Raw genomic sequence first — 18,083 nt, forward strand, 5'->3', positions numbered from 1 at the left:
CAAATTGCACTGTAGAAAGCACTGGGATAATTCTGAGCTCTCAATAGCTCATTTCCATTTTGTTTTTAGTAATAGCACAGCCAGCAGCTCTACTTTTCAAAAGACATTCTCCCTCTGGATAGTCAAAGAGAGCTGGTGGTAGGAACATTGAAGATGGAGTGGTGCTACTTTAGAGCTGCGTGTACATGTGTGGGGATGAGTTCGTGTCCCTGAATGAGCAGAGATTGGCTTCTGAAAGGTCTGACTTTGGGGTGGAAGTACTGTGGCTGCTTTGGGCCCTGCCGGGTTTCCTACCTTGGAGCACTTTGCTGGAATAGCTGGGCTCTCATGTAATTCAGGAGTGAAGCAGATCTATTTTTGCTTCCTGAAATCTTGGACGGATTCCTTCCTTCCCCTGAATCTGCCTGGTTTTCATTTCCATTAGACTTTCATCAGTTCTTGTAGTAGAGAAAGTCTGGCAGTTTTCTTAATGCACCTTCCTGGTCTCCTAGAACATTTGGATTACAGGATGATTTTAGCATATCCCAAGTACATAGAGATTTTTTTACTATAGGTAATTGCCTTTGTATGAAGGGATTTGAAATATATATTAAAAGGGGGTGGGAAGCAAGCTTTGTTTTGATTTTCCTTATGTTTTTTCCTAGTTGAAATTGTTCAAAAAATGACTTCATTTCATTTCAATCTCTAGTTAATCCATGATTCTGCTTTATTGACTATGAAGTTAAAGTGATCCTCAGAGTAGTTTTACTATTCTGTAAAAATAAAACCTGAATTGAAACTTTGTAATCTTGCATAGTTCATTATTTTCTACATAAAAATCTACAAAAAATCATTTTAGTCCATACTTGTTAAGAATTATCCAAATACAGGAAACAAAATGAATAGAAGACAGGATGATGAATATTAAATTTTCACATTCTAGTTAATAATATTTTCTATTGCTTTGTATGGAAAGTTTTAGTTTAAAGTCTGATTTAGATTTTTTTCTACATCCATTTATTGAGTGCCTATCAAGTGTCAGGCACGGGAGAGTCCGGTGGGAAGGGCAAAATAAGCTTGACCCCTGAACCAGAAAACTTAGAACTAGTGAGACCACACCAAGTCATACATCTATCATCTCATGTTGTTTTTGAGATCTGGTTCTCATCTGTGAATGCACAAGAACTCCTTTTTAGAACAAAATTCTCTCATTTATGATGTCTCAAATCAGCCAGCTTTTCTCAAAACTTGCCTGTCATTGTTAGGAAAGGTTGATATCCATTTTTTAGTTTGTCAGAATACCAGCTGGTTGCAGCCAGATTTGTTTGGGTAAAGTTGATGATTAGGAATAGTCAATATCTCAATTTGAATAGAACTGTTTCTTCCCATAAATTTTATGTCAGTTACTTCAATAAAATCATTTTTATTATTGATTTAACATTATCATGAAATAAAGGCTGGCATTTTTATTAAATAAAATTAGGTATACTATGCAGGACTGGGAATGTGACACCTTTTTATGCTGATGGAGTGAGCTGGCTTTTAAGAAGGGAACCATAAGTACTTTTCATTATCAATCAATTTTCCAGCATTAGGTGTTTTTTTCTAAGGGTAAATATATCTGACTCTTATCTCATCCTTCATACAAAGATAAAAGTCAGACAGTATTTTACTACTAATAAATAATATTATTTTTCCAAAATAAACAAATGTACCCTATCATTTGATAAGTGGAAGCAAGCTTTATTATTTCAATCTTTCAGTGCCCCTAGTGGATGGAAGACACCCTTTTCTTGAAAGGTTGAAGATTGGGAAGGCACATAGATACACCCCAGATCTCCCCTAAGGATTAGGAAGTTCTGTGCTTTCTTTCTCGAGTGTCAAATCTTGGGAGTGGAAAAGAACAGAGCATGTTCCTAGGTACTGGAGCAAAGGTGGCTAAAGACACATCTTCTTGTTCATTTCTATACATGCCGGAGACTATTGCTCCGCAGGTGTTAGTCATTTACAACCAGTAATTCACTAAGTCATTTCAGTTATAATTTACCTGTGGCATAAACAAAAACCAGGGAAAAACTGTAATTTTCTGCAGGAAAGGTGGTTGCAATTTATAGGAGTAGCAAAAAAAAAAAATCTCAAAGAAACTGGAGGTATCCTTTTGATATTAAAATACATGCTTAAGACTAGAGAGGCAACTCAGTGGTAGACCACTTGGATTTGATCCTCAGTACCTGAAACATTTTTTTTTTAAGAAAAAGAAAAAAAATGCATGATTAAATTCAACTTGCCTTCCCTGTTGTGAAAACACTGTAGGCTATAATGGTTAAGAGCATCTATCTATGTTGGCATTCTGGCTTTGTCCCTTTCTGTGTTTCCACTTCTGGGACCTTGGGCAACTTGTTTAATTCCCGTTTCCTTGTTTGTAAAATGGAATGGCACCTGCTTCATAAGGCCATGATCCAAGTTAGTACATGCAAGAAAGTCCTTAGACACAGAAGGAGCCCCAAGGTCTGTTAGCTGAAGGCATTTTCCTTGTTACTGTGAAAGAAGGCTGTAGCCTTGTTGCTTTAGGGCTGGAGTTCTACAGATGGGGAAACTGAGGCCCAGAAAGCAAATGAACTTCTTCAAGGTCAGCAGCTGCATAGTCGGGACCGGGTCACAGGGCATTGGCTTTTTCTGAGTAACTTCTCTAGAAAGCATTGGAGATATGGATTCCCAGTTCTTGTCTGGGCACGATGGCCATCTTTGTGGAAATTCCTTCTTATGTGAAAATCCTCAATCTTCATTCTGTGTAACAGAGTTGCATTTCATTTTTTCTCTCTTTCAGTGATGAAGACATTTGGGTAGAGGTGTTCTTCACGGTTGACTCTTTGGATTGAATTGGTAGAACCATTTATTTTCATTATGCTAAATATTATCAACATCTGCCCCATGAAGCAGAGCATCCATTGTGGTTTGCTTTTTTTGAGAAGTCTCTGACATAGATGGTTGGGCATGCTATACCCATTCCTGTTAAGTGTGATTCTTACTGATATTTGGAATCATACATTCCACTGAAAACTGGGAGACCCTGTTAGAGCTGATATTACTCTGTTCAGATTTGATGGTTGTGCTAATTATGTATTCCATCAGTGATTGTTAGTCATGGGAGAACCCCTGCGAGGTCTTTGGGCTCAACCCTTTGGTATCTGCATCCATTCTACAACTTGGCGTTGACATCAGGAAGGTCTGTGGAACTGGAGCCATTCCTTCCCTCACTGAGTATTTCCTGAGCACCTTCTGGGGAAGGCACTATGATTGGCATCACCCCGGGTGGCACTCCACCTGTATGTCATCGCTGATACACTGATGTGTTATCTTCAACTACAGTTTGCCGCCCTGGGGTGGTCAAAAATCGCTGATACACTGATGTGTTATCTTCAACTACAGTTTGCCGCCCTGGGGTGGTCTACCATTTTGGACCCTGTGTGTGCCTCCACCTGTGACTCTCGGTGCTGCATGTTCAGATTCAAGCTCTCTTAGTTGGGAGGGTGCTGGCTCCTGCTGCCTCCTTCTTTTTCTGAGCATTCCTCCCTCTGTTGGTTTCTACCTCCGAGGCCTGCAAAACTCACAGACTATTCAGAGGAGTTCAGCTCCACATTCCTGTCTTCTGAGGTTCAGATCAGTTCTTTGGGTTCATTTTCACTCTTCAACTAATTGCTGACTCTTCCAGGAAGCAGCTTGGCATCCCCTGTATTTAACAAAACGCTAAGAATGTAACAGGTGCTTAATTGATGTCGGCATCCTGCACCGTGTTGCTACGTTTTCCTCACCAGCTGCATCTCCCTCCTGTAGCCCACTGGTGGAAATCACAGCGTTGCTGGTAGACCTGGCTCTTGGCCGCGATGTTGCCTCTTATTACACGTTTCTGACAAGTTAAATTAACTCTTCTATTCTCAGTTACTTTCATGAAATGAAATGAATAACAACTAGGTTCTCCCGGAGCTTTGTATGATAGACCATATGAGCATTTAGTGTAACACTGGGCACATATTATATCCCAAACAAATGTAAGTCTCTGTTATTGTATTTAGACCACAGAGGGGATGTCCTCATCAAGGGCTCTTATAGACAAATGGAAACAAAATGTGTGCTCAGAGTTTTAATTATGTAATAAATTACATGTAACTTTGAGTTTTACATGTAACTTTGAGTTATTTAAAAAAAAAAGCAGAGATAGGAGAAACATACATTTTTGTAGGGAGGTGGGGGGAGTGTACCGGAATTGAACTCAGAAGGACTAGGCCACTGAGCCACATACCCAGCCTATTTTGTATTTTATTTAGAGACAGGATCTCACTGAGTTACTTAGTGCCTCTCTTTTGCTGAGTCTGGCTTTGAACTCGTGATCTTCCTGCCTCAGCCTCCTGAGCCACTAGGATTACAGATGTGCGTCACTGCGCCTGGCGAGCATAGATTTTGGAGCACTAAAATTCTTGCCACATTGGCATTCCTACAGTCTAACATCCTTTTCAGTTTTGTTGGCTTTGGATGAGTTTATATAAAATTACTCAGGAATAAGGTGATATTTGTGGTGTGACTGCGTAGCTTCAGACTAGGAAATAGACACCCACTGTTGACTCTGGCCGCCTCTGGGAGGAGGAAGGTGGGTCACAGAGCCACCTGTGTGTGCAGTGAAGTTGACAAGACGAAGCCTGTGCTCCTTCAGCGTCTCTTTGCATAAGAATATTGCAGTAAAATACAAGGCACAAGGAAGGGGGCTGGAGGGGGTTTGGAGGAAGTTTCCATCCATCCAGCCGTTTTCTTCTGGCAGTGTTGCAAACACGTCCTCTTGTTCCCTTCTTTACCTGGGCCTATGCAGGTGAGGGAGCAGGTGACACCCTGAGAACCTGGGCCAGCCAGTTCTGAGCCAGTTTCAGAACACCTCTGTGGGCGGGGGTGGGGGTTCATGAGCCTCCACCCCCCGCCCCCCCACCCCCGGGTCTTGGCTGCTAGGGACGCCAGCATCTGAGTCCAATCAAGTCATGTTTGAAAAAGCCAGGGATTGAAATGGGGATTTTCAGTTATCAGGGTAACTGAAATACGGTGAGTGAATAGTTTATTGAATTTGGAGGTGCAGACCTGGAAAACAATAGTTCTTTCAGAACTTTGAAATTCTGAAGATTTCTCAAGAAGGTTGTTATTGTCTGGGAGAATTCTGAGGGGAGATCACGCCACCAGGGTCACTGCCCACAGAAGGTTCCTGATGGAGAAGATGGCGGAGCAGCAGGAGGAGCCCTGACTGCAGGGCTTAGAGGGAGAAATCCTGACCCCTCTCTTCAGTGTTCGTCACCGTCCCTCAGACGTCATGATGTGGGGACCCTGCAGCTAGGGCAAGACAGAGCTGGGGGACACTGGCTTTTATTCCTAAGTCTTACAAGCCGGAGTTATTGTATACGTGTATGTGTTTTAGTGTCCTGTGTTATTTTAAAAACTATATAAAGAATAAAAGGAAAAAAAAAGATTTTAAGCTATTATGGATCTGGAGTCATCGTATGGAAAAGAAAACCTTGGAGAAGTCCATTACTAAAACTAGTAAAATCTATTATTTTTTTTTTTTAATTACAAAAGAGAACAGAGGCAGGAAGTGAACTGTGGGATGAAGAGATGTTACCACAGCTCCCAGAGGTGCTGATCCTAACGGCGAATGCTTCCTCATCAATGACCTGCAGTTAATTCAAACACATAATGTCCATGTTCTTTGGAATTGGATGTCAGGTACATAGAATGGATTAATCATTTGATTAATTTGATTAGCGTTGGATTCTTGAGCATAATCCTCCTTGCTCTATATTTGGCTCATGTATTTATTTATAAATAAATAAACCTAGTTGGATAGAATACCAACAAATATGTACCTCCAGGTACACGTATTTCTGTCTATATGTTCCACCCATTCCATTCCGCTATCTCTCTTTAGATGTAAACTTCATATAGAAATTGCGTTTTTATTACTTTTTCTCTTCTTTTTATTCATTTTATCATTATACATATAGCAAATGATACATAGACAGTCCCTAGCTTACGATGGTTCAACTTAAGATTTTTTGACTTAAGGATGGAATGAAAGTGAGACTCAGTAGAAACCACCCCTCTTCCCTGGGATAGCAATGTGCAGTAGAGTGCTTTCTTGTGGTGCTGGGCAGTGGTAGTGAGTCTGAGCTCCCAGTCACATCGTGTCTTGCATTGTTGCTAAGCAATCGAGGATGCTCAGGAGGTGAGCTACGTCCAGTGCCACTCCACTCAGATGTTTTAGCTTATGATAGGCATCCAGATACAGGACCATCCAGATACAGGGTGTCACCTGCTCCCTCACCTGTGTGAGGCAGAGATCAAAATCCACTTGTATACATGTTTCTTGTAGGTAATCAACTTTTGCTGGTACATTTCAGTTACACTTTCCTCACATCTGTTATATATCAGAATTCCATATATTAGGGGTTTGTTATGGGCTCTTCTGCTCCATTGGTCAAGATTTTTTGTTGTGTTTTCAATCCTGCCTGTTAAACACACACATATGGACACATACACATATGCATACCTGCACTATTCATTACTAAGGCTTCATATTAAGTATTTACATTGGATAGAGCAAGTAACATCCTCTTATTCAACTCTTTGGGAGACCCTGGTTATTCTTAACCTTTCATTTTTTTTCATATAAATTGTACAGTCAATTTATGTCAGTATCCATCTGAAAACTTTTCATATTCAGTCTATTGACTCATTGCCAACAGTCTATGATTCATGGCATTAAAGTGTTCTATACCTATCATGGATCACCTCTGCATTCATTTTATGCTTCAGCAAAGTTTTATAATTTTCTATGGGCTGTTCTTGCCCCTAACTTGCTCAATCTAAAACTGATTTGAAGCTTGTTGCTTACTGTAAATGGCATTTTCCAAATCCTAATGTTATTCTTTTGTTGCTTGTATAAAGTAATACAAATGAGCTTTGGACATTGATCTTAGGTCCAACAACTGTCCATCACATCCCGCTTATTAAGTGCAGAACTGAATCACAGGGTCTTCCAGGTGCCCCATGTGGACTGCCATATCATTGACAAATGATGAGTTATATTTAATCTTTTCTAAAAGCAAAGCCTTTAATTTCTTTTTGTTGTTTTATTATGCTGGCAATATAATATTGACAGAATTGGTGCCTGGGGTCCCTGGGGCTCTTTCCTGCTTTTAAGGGGAATTCATTCACAGTTTATCCATTAAGAAGGATGTTGTTGGGAGTTTTTGTAGGTATCCTCTGAGATTTCCTTGTATTCTAATCTAAAAAAAAAAGAAAGAAAGAAAGAAAGTATTGACTTTTACCAAGTGGAGATAACCATGTGCTTTGGGGGGAGATTTTAATTTGTCAGTGCACTGAATTGAAATTATAGATTTCTCTAACATTAAGCAACTTTTTATTCCTGAGACAAATTCAGTTTTCATGATATCTCATGAAAGCTTGTGGGTAATGTGCTAATATTTTATTTAAGATTTTTGCAGATATTCTTTGGCTGAAATAGATTTGAAAATTTCCTTTATCAGTCTATTATTTCTTTTTAAAAATAGATTTTTTTTCTAGTCTTATAAAAATAAGTTAGGGAGTATATCTTCCCTTTTGGTTTTTTAAAAGAAGTTTTAGCCATGTTGGAAAGAGTTGATGTAATTTGCTTAGAAAGACACCAGGGCTTCTTGCTTTTTCCCGTGGGGAGATATTAAAACTTCTGTTTCCGTATCTTTGGTAATCATAGACTACTTAGTATTATGTTTCTTTGGTCAGTGTCATTAAAACATTTTTCAGGAATGTTGTAATTCATCCAAATTCTCAAATGTGATGTCAAACATTTGAGGATAGCATTCTCACTTTGAAGTTTTACAGGTGCTTCATCTTTGGAATAATGTTTATCTTAGTTTATTCTGTTATGTATTTTGTTACTTCACATTATCTTTATGACTTTCTGTTACTTTAGTCAGAATATACTGAAGATCATGCTAAGAAAGCACAAAATTCCAAAATCTTTGTGGCTTCACACAACGAGTATGACTGACACACACACACTAAGTGTGAGTCAGCAGGGGACCTCAGGCCATCACTGGGGATTCAGGATGAGAGGAGGTGGAGAAGAGTGCTACAGGGTTTTACTGCTGGCAATTAACATCTTACATATGAAGTGATGTCTTTTTCTCTCGGCCAGATTAAGTGTTCCGTTATCTTTTGTTGTATTAAAAACCCCTAGAAGAGTCATTTGTTTTCCTCTTGAATCTTCCGTTTGGTCAGGCATGGCCAGAGCAGCCGTTCTGTGCAGTGGCTTAAAGTTGGGGGAAGCACAACTTTAAGCACAATTGACCACTGTCTGGGGGTCAGTGCTGGCCAGCAGCTGATAGTCAACTGGGACTGTTGGCTGAAACACCTATAATGGCCCTTCCAAATGACTACGTGACTTCCTCAGAGTGTGGTAGCTGAGTTCCAACAGTGATTATCCTAAAAGAACAAGGGAGACATGCTTGACATTTTTATGATCCTGTCCCTGAAGCCAAAGTAAACTAATTACACCATGCTCTTTGTTGAGTATCTCCAGGTTCAATAGAAGGAGATACAGAACGGTACTTGGGGAGAAAAGGGCCAGCAGCATGCGGGATAGGAGGTGGTCACCCGTATGTGGAAAGTACATTTTGCTATACTACTTCATATAAGCTATTCCAAACGTCCACAGGATGATCAGTTAGCTTGTGCTGTGTAACAAACCACCCCGGAAGTTAACAGATTAGAATAACTACTCTTTTATTTATCTCAGGGTTTTTTGGGTGAGCTCTTATGTCTTACTGAAGATTGCCCAGCTGATTGGTGCTGTTCTAGCTCATATTTGTGTGGTCGGTTGGCAGGTTGGTTCATAGCTAGATCTCCTAAGATGGCTTTCATTTGCACATGCAGCCAGTTGGCAGCTGTAAGGCATGGTACTTGGGTGGGATGACAGGTCACTGGACTGCATTCTTCCCTCATTTACCAGGCTAGCCAGAGTTTCTCTGCATGAAGCTCTGAGAATTCCAAAGGGCACCAAGCAAAAGGGCAAGCTCACCATCTCAAGTGTTGTCGAGCCTCTGGTGTGACACAGTTGTCATCAGGCTGGCCAAAGGAATCAAATGGCAGGGGCCAACGTCAAAGTTGGGGAGAATTTCACAAGAGCATGGCCACAGGGAAGGGAACTGTCACAGCCAGTTTTGCTGACAAAGCCAGGCAGAGAGGTGAAACAGGGTGTCTAGCCGCCCTAATTACTACGGCCGTGCACCTCCCTGGTCGCCATGTGTTTAGCGCATCCCTTGCTTAGGAAAATCCGCTTCCTGGAAGCCACCTACCCACTCAAGGCAGCAGGCCCAGTCAAGGGTCTCTGAGAGAGGGACATTCCTTTGTTTACGGGGAACAGTGAGCTGTCATTTCTTTATCAAGGCTGAGTGTGGCTTCTCTTGGTCTGGAGACCTGGGGACTGGAACACAGGTTATCAACCACCTCCCATAGAGGACCCCCCAGAAGACCCTCCCATTGTCTCATGGGGAGAGTCACACGCCCTGGGCTCTGGCTTCTAGCAGTTCTGCACCCAGTGGGCAGGCATTGGATGAGGTCCCCGGCCCTGAGACCGAGGGTTGCTCTTTCTCTAGACCTTGATCCATTTCCTGGACTAGGCTCCTGTCCTCGTATCTTCTGTGGCTTCTGCCTCTTCCCTCTGGGAGGTTCTTCCTCGAGTATAACCCTCCTGACCACATCTGGGTTGAGTATGGGTGAGATTCCTTTTCTGCAGATGGAGCAGCTTTCTCAGCCACTTCCTGCCATGGCAAGGCAGATAGGGAACCCCAAGTTTTTTTCTAAATCTAGAAGAGCCATGGTTTGGGTTGATGTGTTTTGGAAACAGATTTCTCAGAATTCATTTGTCTTCTCACCTGTGGATTCTAGAGGCCACATAGCATCAAGGAGACGGTCAGGGTTCTCTTCATTCAGGATGAGCTTCTGCATTTGCTGCCTCTCTCTGTCCTCTCTTCTCTCAATCTCTCTCTCTCTCTCTCTCTCTCTCTCTCTCTCTCTCTCTCTCTCTCTCTCTCTCTCTCTCTCTCTCTCTCTCCCCCATCGTGTTGTCTTGTGTGTATTTTAAGCCTATAAGAGAATACACTTTCCTAGCTCTCTTTCCCTGGGTTGTTCTGACCGGTTGGAAGAATTCGCTGTTCCGTGCTCCTAGTTGGACCTTGGCTCTGAGTCACCCGCATCCTTGCAGGTCTCAACAAAGGGTCGTTGGAGTGTCAGACAGCACTCCAGGGGTGATGGGCATCTTTGATTGCATGGAGACTCTGTGACCCATGGTCCCTTCTCGGATCTGGGAGTAAACCAGCAATTGTTTCTCCAAAGGAGAGTCCTTAGAAGGCTCCATGAAGCGCTGGGTGGAGAAGCTGTAGTTTTCAGAAAACCTGTGAAGACAAGCATGGATGGTCACCCTAAGGACCAGGGCAGGAGCTGAGAGGAAGTCTGTGGGAACTGTTGCTTCCTCATTGCCTGCCCCTGTGCTTCTGCAGCCCAGGGTCTGCAGGGCCCTGCTCTCCAGCATCTGGAACGTGGGAAGAAGAGGGGAACGTGGAGAAGACGGGCGAGGACGGGCAGAAGCCGTCCCCAGGGCACTGTGACAGCCGTGGCCCATTGGACTGTGGGGACTTGGGTCGGGGCTTTTGTGCTTCCCAAATCTGGTTCAAATTTCTCTTTAGTTCAACTCTATCCAAGAATCGTAGAAGGAATATGATTCTGGGAAATAGAATTCCCAGCAAAGCCAAACTGACCCCAGAGCCATTTAGCTCAGCTCTGAAGCCTGTCTGTTCCCTACCCAAGCCCCACACCCAGGGGTAGGTATTGTTTCCATCATTTTAAAATTCATGTTATTTTTTTGATCAAAAAGTTATTTAGAATTGGGCTTTTTATGTCATGAATATGTGGTGAGCTTTAATCTGTGTCTTTGTAATAAGGTTCTAATTTAAACTACGCTGTGATTCCTGATTTTTGAAATTTTGTGCAGGCTACCTGATGTACGATTATATAAATGTTCCGTGTGCACTTGAAATAAATATTGTTCTCCCTGATGGTTGGGGGTGGAGTTTTGTGTTTTTCAACAAGGCAAGCTTGCTAATTGTGAGGTTCAAATCTTTTCTACCCTTTTGTTTGTTTTCATTTCTACTGTCTGCTCAGCTTATCGATGGCTAGAGGGAGGTGATGGATCCTCTATACTCAGTGGATTAATTTACCCTTTCCTCTGAAATTAAAATTTTTGTTTTATATACTTTGAGGCTCTTTTACTAGTTTTATAAGTGCTTAAGTTATAATTGCTTATGTATTCAGGTTTGTTGTTGTTGTTGTTGTTGTTGAGACCAAAAGACCTGACAAAAACAATCAGAAGAAGAAAAATTTATTTGGTTCACGGTTTCAGAGGCTCCGTCCCTGGTTGGCTGATTCCATAGCTCCTGGCCAAGGTGAGGCAGGACATCATGGCAGAAGAGTATGGTGGAGGGAAGCAGCTCTGGACATGACCACCAGGAAGCAGAGAGAGAGAGAGAGAGAGAGAGAGAGAGAGAGAGAGAGAGCTAGGCCTACCCCAGTGTCCCACCTCAACCAGCCACAGCCTACTTGCCCACAGCTACACCTTCGAGTGGATTCATGCTCTGCTTAGGTTAAGGCTCTCATAGCTCAGCCATTACCTCTGACCTTTCTTGCTTTGTATCGCTTGTGAGCCTTTAGGGTACACCTTAGGTCTACACCATAACAATATTCATTTTGTACTTCCTGGTAAAATACAGTGCGACTGTATGCAGGAAGAATGAAAATGATTTCTTCTACTATGGACTTGTGAACATGTAAATCCCGTGCATGTATCTGTATCAGACCTGTTTTATGGCTACACGCACAGGTCATCTTGCCCAGCGATCACTGTTGCTTGCAGTGTGCCTGTGATGTGCCAGACACCAGCAGCCACACACCCCTGAGTCTGTGTGCCACGGAGAGGCCACCCGAGGTCGGCTCCGTCTGCCCCAGGCACACAGTGGCAAGGAGTGGGCGTGGGCTTCTGCCCTTTGTCTGGCTGACGGTGAAGCACTTCCCTGAAGCCTGTTTCTTCATCAGGAAGCATTATTTTATGTAGACTGTCCTTTCCCCTTTCCCATCTAGATGAAAAATGGTGCTTTCAACAAAACCACCACCACCACCACAACCACAACAACAAACCCGTGCAGACGGGAGGGAGGGAAATACAGAGACACCACGGTTCTGTGGAAAAGCCTCCGAGGCAGCAGAATTGTCGCATAATAAATAAAAGCGATGGGTGTTTAATAGGCCCAGCAATTAGAAGAAGCCGTACAAAATCACCAGAAAAGACATCGAAAATGAAAGGATAGAATGTTGGAAGAGAGTGATTGGAACCCATTATCGAGGCCGTGATGAACCAGTGCCCAGCAGCTCCTTGGTGAGAGGCACTCACTGTGCCTCTCGGGGTATTTTCTTTAACCTTTTTAAAGGTGTTTTAGTACATTTTAGGACTACTAAGGGCATTTCCATACATTTTATTTGTTTGCATTGTATGGAAATGTTTTTATTCCCACCAGGGGAGGGAGGGTTGGAAAATACAAAAATATTTAATTTGAATGGATGATGTTTTGGCTTGTTTTTTACGAGTGACTTTGTTTTATATTCTGAAGTTTGAAAACTGGACTACTGACTTGGGAGAACACACTGCAGGGTGCAGCTCCCTCTGGGGAGGGTGAGGCAGGGGAGAGTGTGGGACTCTGTTCTGAGGGCCTGTCCTCATTGTGTGGACTTGGATCAGCAAGCCTGGAGTTTACAAGCTTATACATTCGTTAATGAACGTGCTTATGTTCTTGTTTGTCTGTTTGGCACTGATAAAAAAGGTCCTGTTTTAGAGAGAAGTCCATATCAAACCGTGTTCAGACCTGGCCATCCAAGACATAGAAGGAATAAGTGGCGCTCTCCTCCTCAGAGAGTTCCTGTGGTTCAGTGGGCCCAGGTTTTCTAAAGGCAGGGCCACCACCATGAGCAGCTGTGTGTCCTAAAGCCCTGGCCGGGTGGCTCCCTGGCTGGCCCACCAGGCAGGCCTCCTGCTGGAAGCTGGCCCTCCTCCTCTGCTGTGTGGAATGCACAGTGATGTCACATACCTTGTGGGCCAGGGTGCCCGGCTGCCTGGGATTGCGTTATGGCTTAGGGGCCATCCTCCTTAGAAATATATGGAAATGACCCTTGGAGACTGTGTTATCACAAGGATAATGTCATCGTTAACCCACAATGCTTGCTGGCCATGTTGTTGTTGTTCTCAATTTAAAAGAAATTAAACTATTTTGCGGGTCTCTAAGGGATTTCAGGAGCCACCACTATGCCTCTGTAACTCATGGAGAAGTCAGACCAGATGAGTTACTCCTCAGTGATCAAATCTTAGAAAATAAGAAAAGAGAATAGGTACTCCAATATTTTAATCAAAAATAGCATCCGTCTTAGGCACTGCACCTAGCAAGGTGGGACATGGGGCTTTGCCGCTTGACAGACGGCTTTCCAAGAGGAAGTCAGGAAAGGCTCCTTGGGGCCACTCACCTGGTCCCACTTCCTGTGAGGACTGCCTCTCTGTCTGTCCGTCCATCCTTCCTCCTGCAATTGCTAATTTCCACCTGGCAGTCCTCACTTTTGTCCCCGCTTCTCGGTCTCTCTGGCGATGTGAGAGTGGGCCACAGTTGTTTCTTCCCTGCTGGGTTCGTGGAAGAAGCCGCAGTCGTTAGGACAGTGATTTTCTGGCCGCATGGTGGTTGGCTTCACGTGAGTTCACTGTGGAGGCTGCAGGTGAAACTGGTTTCCATGGATCCGTGTGACGTGATCATGGTCTCAAAGTTGATGTCCTCCAGAGGCTGCCGTCCCTCCCTGCACGCTCACGGCATCTCTGAGAGCTGGGGAGCTCTCGCCGCCGTGTGGATGTCTAATGCCCTTTTGAAATGGCTGTCAAAAGTGTCCGAGTAATAACTTGGGGACTTGATCATGGATGCCCGGAGTGAGGAGATCACCTCATTTGGTCTCCTTGCTTTCTGCCAGTTCTGGAGATAAACCCTTTTGGCCAGGTGAAGGCAGACCCCCTTGTTTGGACTGCTGATTGCCACAGGACCAGAGGGCCCGTCACCTGCCACAGACCCTGCGAGCCCTCCCTGGCTGGAGTCCTGGTGCTCTCCCTCGCCAGCCTCATAACCCACAGCAGCCCTTCGCGTGCCTCAGTTTCCCCAACTGTAGAATGGTGCTCACACGAGGGCCCCCTTGTAGGGTTGTTGTAAGGGATAAGGAAATTAATATAATTATTTTATTTCTGAATTCCCTCGTTCGGGTGCCTCTTTCCCAGGTGTCAGCTGATGCACACATAATTTGGGAGAGAAAAGGAAACAAAGTCAGTGGAAAGGGGGCCAGGATTCTGGTTCTGTCCCCTCTCTGGGAACCTGGGCGGGGTTTCCTGGGGATCTGCCCTTCTTCTGAGGACAGTGGCTTGGCACTTGGTTGGAGCCATCTCTAGTGTGAGGCTGGAGCTGCTGATGGGATGGAGGAGCCCTGTGCCCATCATGGCAGCTTAGGTATTTATTACCTGGCTGCTCCATACAAGGTCTTGCTAAGTTGCTGAGACTGACCTCAAGCATGCACTCCTCCTGCCTCAGCCTCCCAAGTAGCAGGGATTATGGGTATGCTTGGCTTTTCAGCTGATGCCCCTGCGGGTGTTTGAGTAACTCCACCCACCTGGGTGAGGATTAAAGACCTGAGGCTGCATCCCATCCTCTCACGAATGCTGTAGACAGCAAGATTCCAGTTAACATTCCACCAGGGCTAAGCCTCAGTCCCTGCTTGTGTGATCAGAGGAAACATGGTGCCTGACATGGGGCTGACGTTGCACGGAACCGCAATAATTGGTTTGCCCATGGGGGGAAGGGGCGACTGGGAGATAAAGAGAAAATGGGTATTGATGTACGAAAATGAATTTAGAAAAATGCATCATCAGTAAGAGGCTAAATAATAAATGCCTATTTTTCTTTTGCCATGGGAGCCCAGGAGAGATGGGGGATATAGAATAGCAAACATGGCATATTCTTGTAAGCATTTTCTGGGCTCTTGCCTTCTATATTTAGGACTTTCTGACCCTTTTCTATTAACCTATAATCCCATTAAAACACTAATTGCTATGCATTAAGGTAAAAGCTCATCATGATAAGGCCCGGGTACTTACGGTCTCTGATCCAGGCGAGGAAGTTGGTGTCTTAGATCCTCCTGACACATTGTGCTCTTGCATTTTCTCATTTTCTTTTATATAAAATCTATTTCCCCATCTCTCAGGGAAAAATGTAAAGATTAAAGTCTAGATTCTTTGCCTAGTTTAAATAGACAATATTGTATGATCTATTCAGAAAAACTGGTTATTTAATATAAAATGAATTTTCAATAGTTCAAACTGTTCTACTTTTGAAATAATTTTTTAAAATCCTTATTATGGCTTAGATGTTGTGTCCCCCAAAAGCTCACCTGTGAGACAATGTGCAAGAAGGTTTGGAGAGAAATGATTGGGTTATAGCCTAAACCTGATCAGTGAATTAGTCCCTGATGGGATTAACCAAGTGGTGACTGGAGGCAGGTGGGGTGTGGCTGGAGGAGGTGGCTCATTGGGGGTGTGGCTATGGGGTATATATTTTGTATCTGGAGAGTGAAGAGCTCTCTCTTTCTGTTTCCTGATCATCATGTGAGCTGTTTCTCCCTGCCACACTCTTCTAACATGATGTCCTGCCTCACCTAGAGCCCTGAGGAATGGAGCCTGCCTTCTGTAGACTAAGACCTCTAAAACCCTGAGCCCTCAAATAAACTCCTTCTCCTCTATAGTTGGCACTTTAGTCACAGAAGCAAAAAACTGACAAAAATGCAAATCAAAACTACTCTAAGATTTCATCTCACTCCATTCAGAATGGCAGTAATCAAAAATACGGGCAATAATAAATGTTGGTGAGGATGTGGAGGAAAAGGTTCACTCATACACTGCTGGTGGGACTGCAAAATCGGTGCAACCACTATGGAAAGCAGTATGGAGAGTCCTCAGAAAACTTGGAATGGAACCACCTTTTGACCCAGCTATCCCACTTCTTGGTTTATACCCAAAGGACTTAAAATCAGCACTACAGTGACACAGCCACGTCAATGTTTATAGTAGCTGAATTTACAATAGCTAAACTATGGAACCAAACTAGATGTCCTTCAATAGATTAATGGATAAAGAAAATATTATATATTATATACATATATATATATAATATATATATGAAACTGAATATTACTCAGCTTTAAAGAAGAATGAACATTAATGCATTTGCTCGTAAATGGGTGGGGTTGGAGAGTATCAAGCTATATAAGCCAATACCAAAAATCCAAAGGCCAAATGTTTTCTCTGATATTTGAATGCTAATTCACAATAAGGGAAGAGGCACTAAGGAAGAATGGTTACCTTAGATTAGGTAGAGGGAAGTGAAATGAGATGAGGGGCGGGGTTATGGGGATAGGAAGGATAGTAGACTGAAACAGACATTATTACTGTATGTGTATATGACTGCATGACTGATGTGATTCTGCAACACGTACACTCAGAAAAATTAGAAAATATACCCATCTATGTAAGATATATCAAAGTGTATGTATGCATTCTACTGTCATGTATAACTAATTAAAACAAATTTGACTAAAACACCAGTAGACTTTGACACTGATTCATGTTAGAACAATGTAACAAGATAAATCACAAGTTTCATGGGATCTCTCAGTTGTAACTTCTCATTTTCTCCCCTCCTCAGGAAGTAGAAGACCACGTGGCCTTTTTAATAACAGTTCCAACGGCGCTGGCCATTTTCTTCGCGATATTCATCCTCGTCTGCATTGAGTCTGTGTTTAAGAAGCTGCTGCGTGTGTTCTCCTTGGTGATCTGGATGTGTCTCGTGGCCATGGGGTACTTGTTCATGTGCTTCGGAGGCACCGTCTCTCCCTGGGACCAGGTAAAGGAGTTAGAGTGCTTTTTTGTGTTTCTTCTTGTGCCTTACGCTGTATTCATCTTAGTTCTGCAAATGTGTCTCTAAACTCCAAAGAATAGACCTAGAACTGAGAACAAATTTTTTAAAAAATTTTGTATTATTCCTTTAAATCGACATCATGGTATATATTTATGGGGAGCAATGAGGTGTTTTGATGCATGTGTACTTTGTGGGTTGATTAAATCAAGCTGATTAACATATGGAACACCTCATCTACTTATTTTTTTGTGTTTGAGAATATTTAAAATCTTCTCTTTTAGCAATTTTTAAATATACAACCTATTGTCATTAACTGTGGTTAGCATGCAATGAAATACATCACTGAATCTTATTCCTCTACTCCACATGAAAGTGAATCAAGCCAGGCCCAGAGAAGAAAGTCTTTTGAAATAGCCATTTTTGAGGTGCCTGGTGGCCGAGAGCACTCAGTGTCCATTGTGACTAATCCATCCTGCTGTCAGCTGGGGAGCTGGACTGGTCTTGTATGGTCCCCTGTTTGACTAGCTGAGCTGCCGCTTGGCTGAGTCTTATTTTATGTCTTGAGCCCAACTTTGGTGACGTGGTTCTATTTCCTGAGTGCCCCATCTAGGTTTCCAAATCCCTTTGGGACTGGAGCCCTAACCCTACTCTATCCTAAACCAACTGACCAGGACCGTTGCCGTCCTTACAGACAGACTTCTGTGACACTGCGTTCTAGCAACATGATCCCATGCTGTGAAGAGGGCTGCTTCACATTCCTGTTGGGACCACCAGTCTGTTGTGGTCCTCGGTGAGGCTCTCGGCTTAGAAAACGCCCCGTCTGGGTGGCGTCCTGCCTTCAGACTGTGGACTAACCAGTGGGTTTCCCGTGGTGGTCCTCCCCATGTGGCCATCTGGCAGCTTGGTCACATGGTGTGCTGTCCAGGGAGAGTCCAGTGGAGCTACGGGTAGACAAGCTTTCAGCTCAGAGCTTGT

General features: G+C 43.3%; 1 protein-coding gene across 2 annotated transcripts in view; it reads left to right on the top strand.

Annotated features, from left to right (window-relative positions):
• Adcy2 (adenylate cyclase 2) overlaps positions 1–18,083 on the top strand; it is a 375,018-nt gene that overhangs the window by 2,459 nt on the left and 354,476 nt on the right. For both annotated transcript variants that reach the window (XM_026397066.2, XM_077799966.1), the window contains exon 2: positions 16,896–17,093. In XM_026397066.2, the coding sequence (XP_026252851.1) occupies positions 16,896–17,093 (198 nt within the window). The remainder of the gene's footprint in view (positions 1–16,895; positions 17,094–18,083) is intronic.

This window comes from Urocitellus parryii, chromosome 1, assembly GCF_045843805.1.
Source record: "Urocitellus parryii isolate mUroPar1 chromosome 1, mUroPar1.hap1, whole genome shotgun sequence".
In the NCBI taxonomy this organism is placed as follows: domain Eukaryota; kingdom Metazoa; phylum Chordata; class Mammalia; order Rodentia; family Sciuridae; genus Urocitellus; species Urocitellus parryii.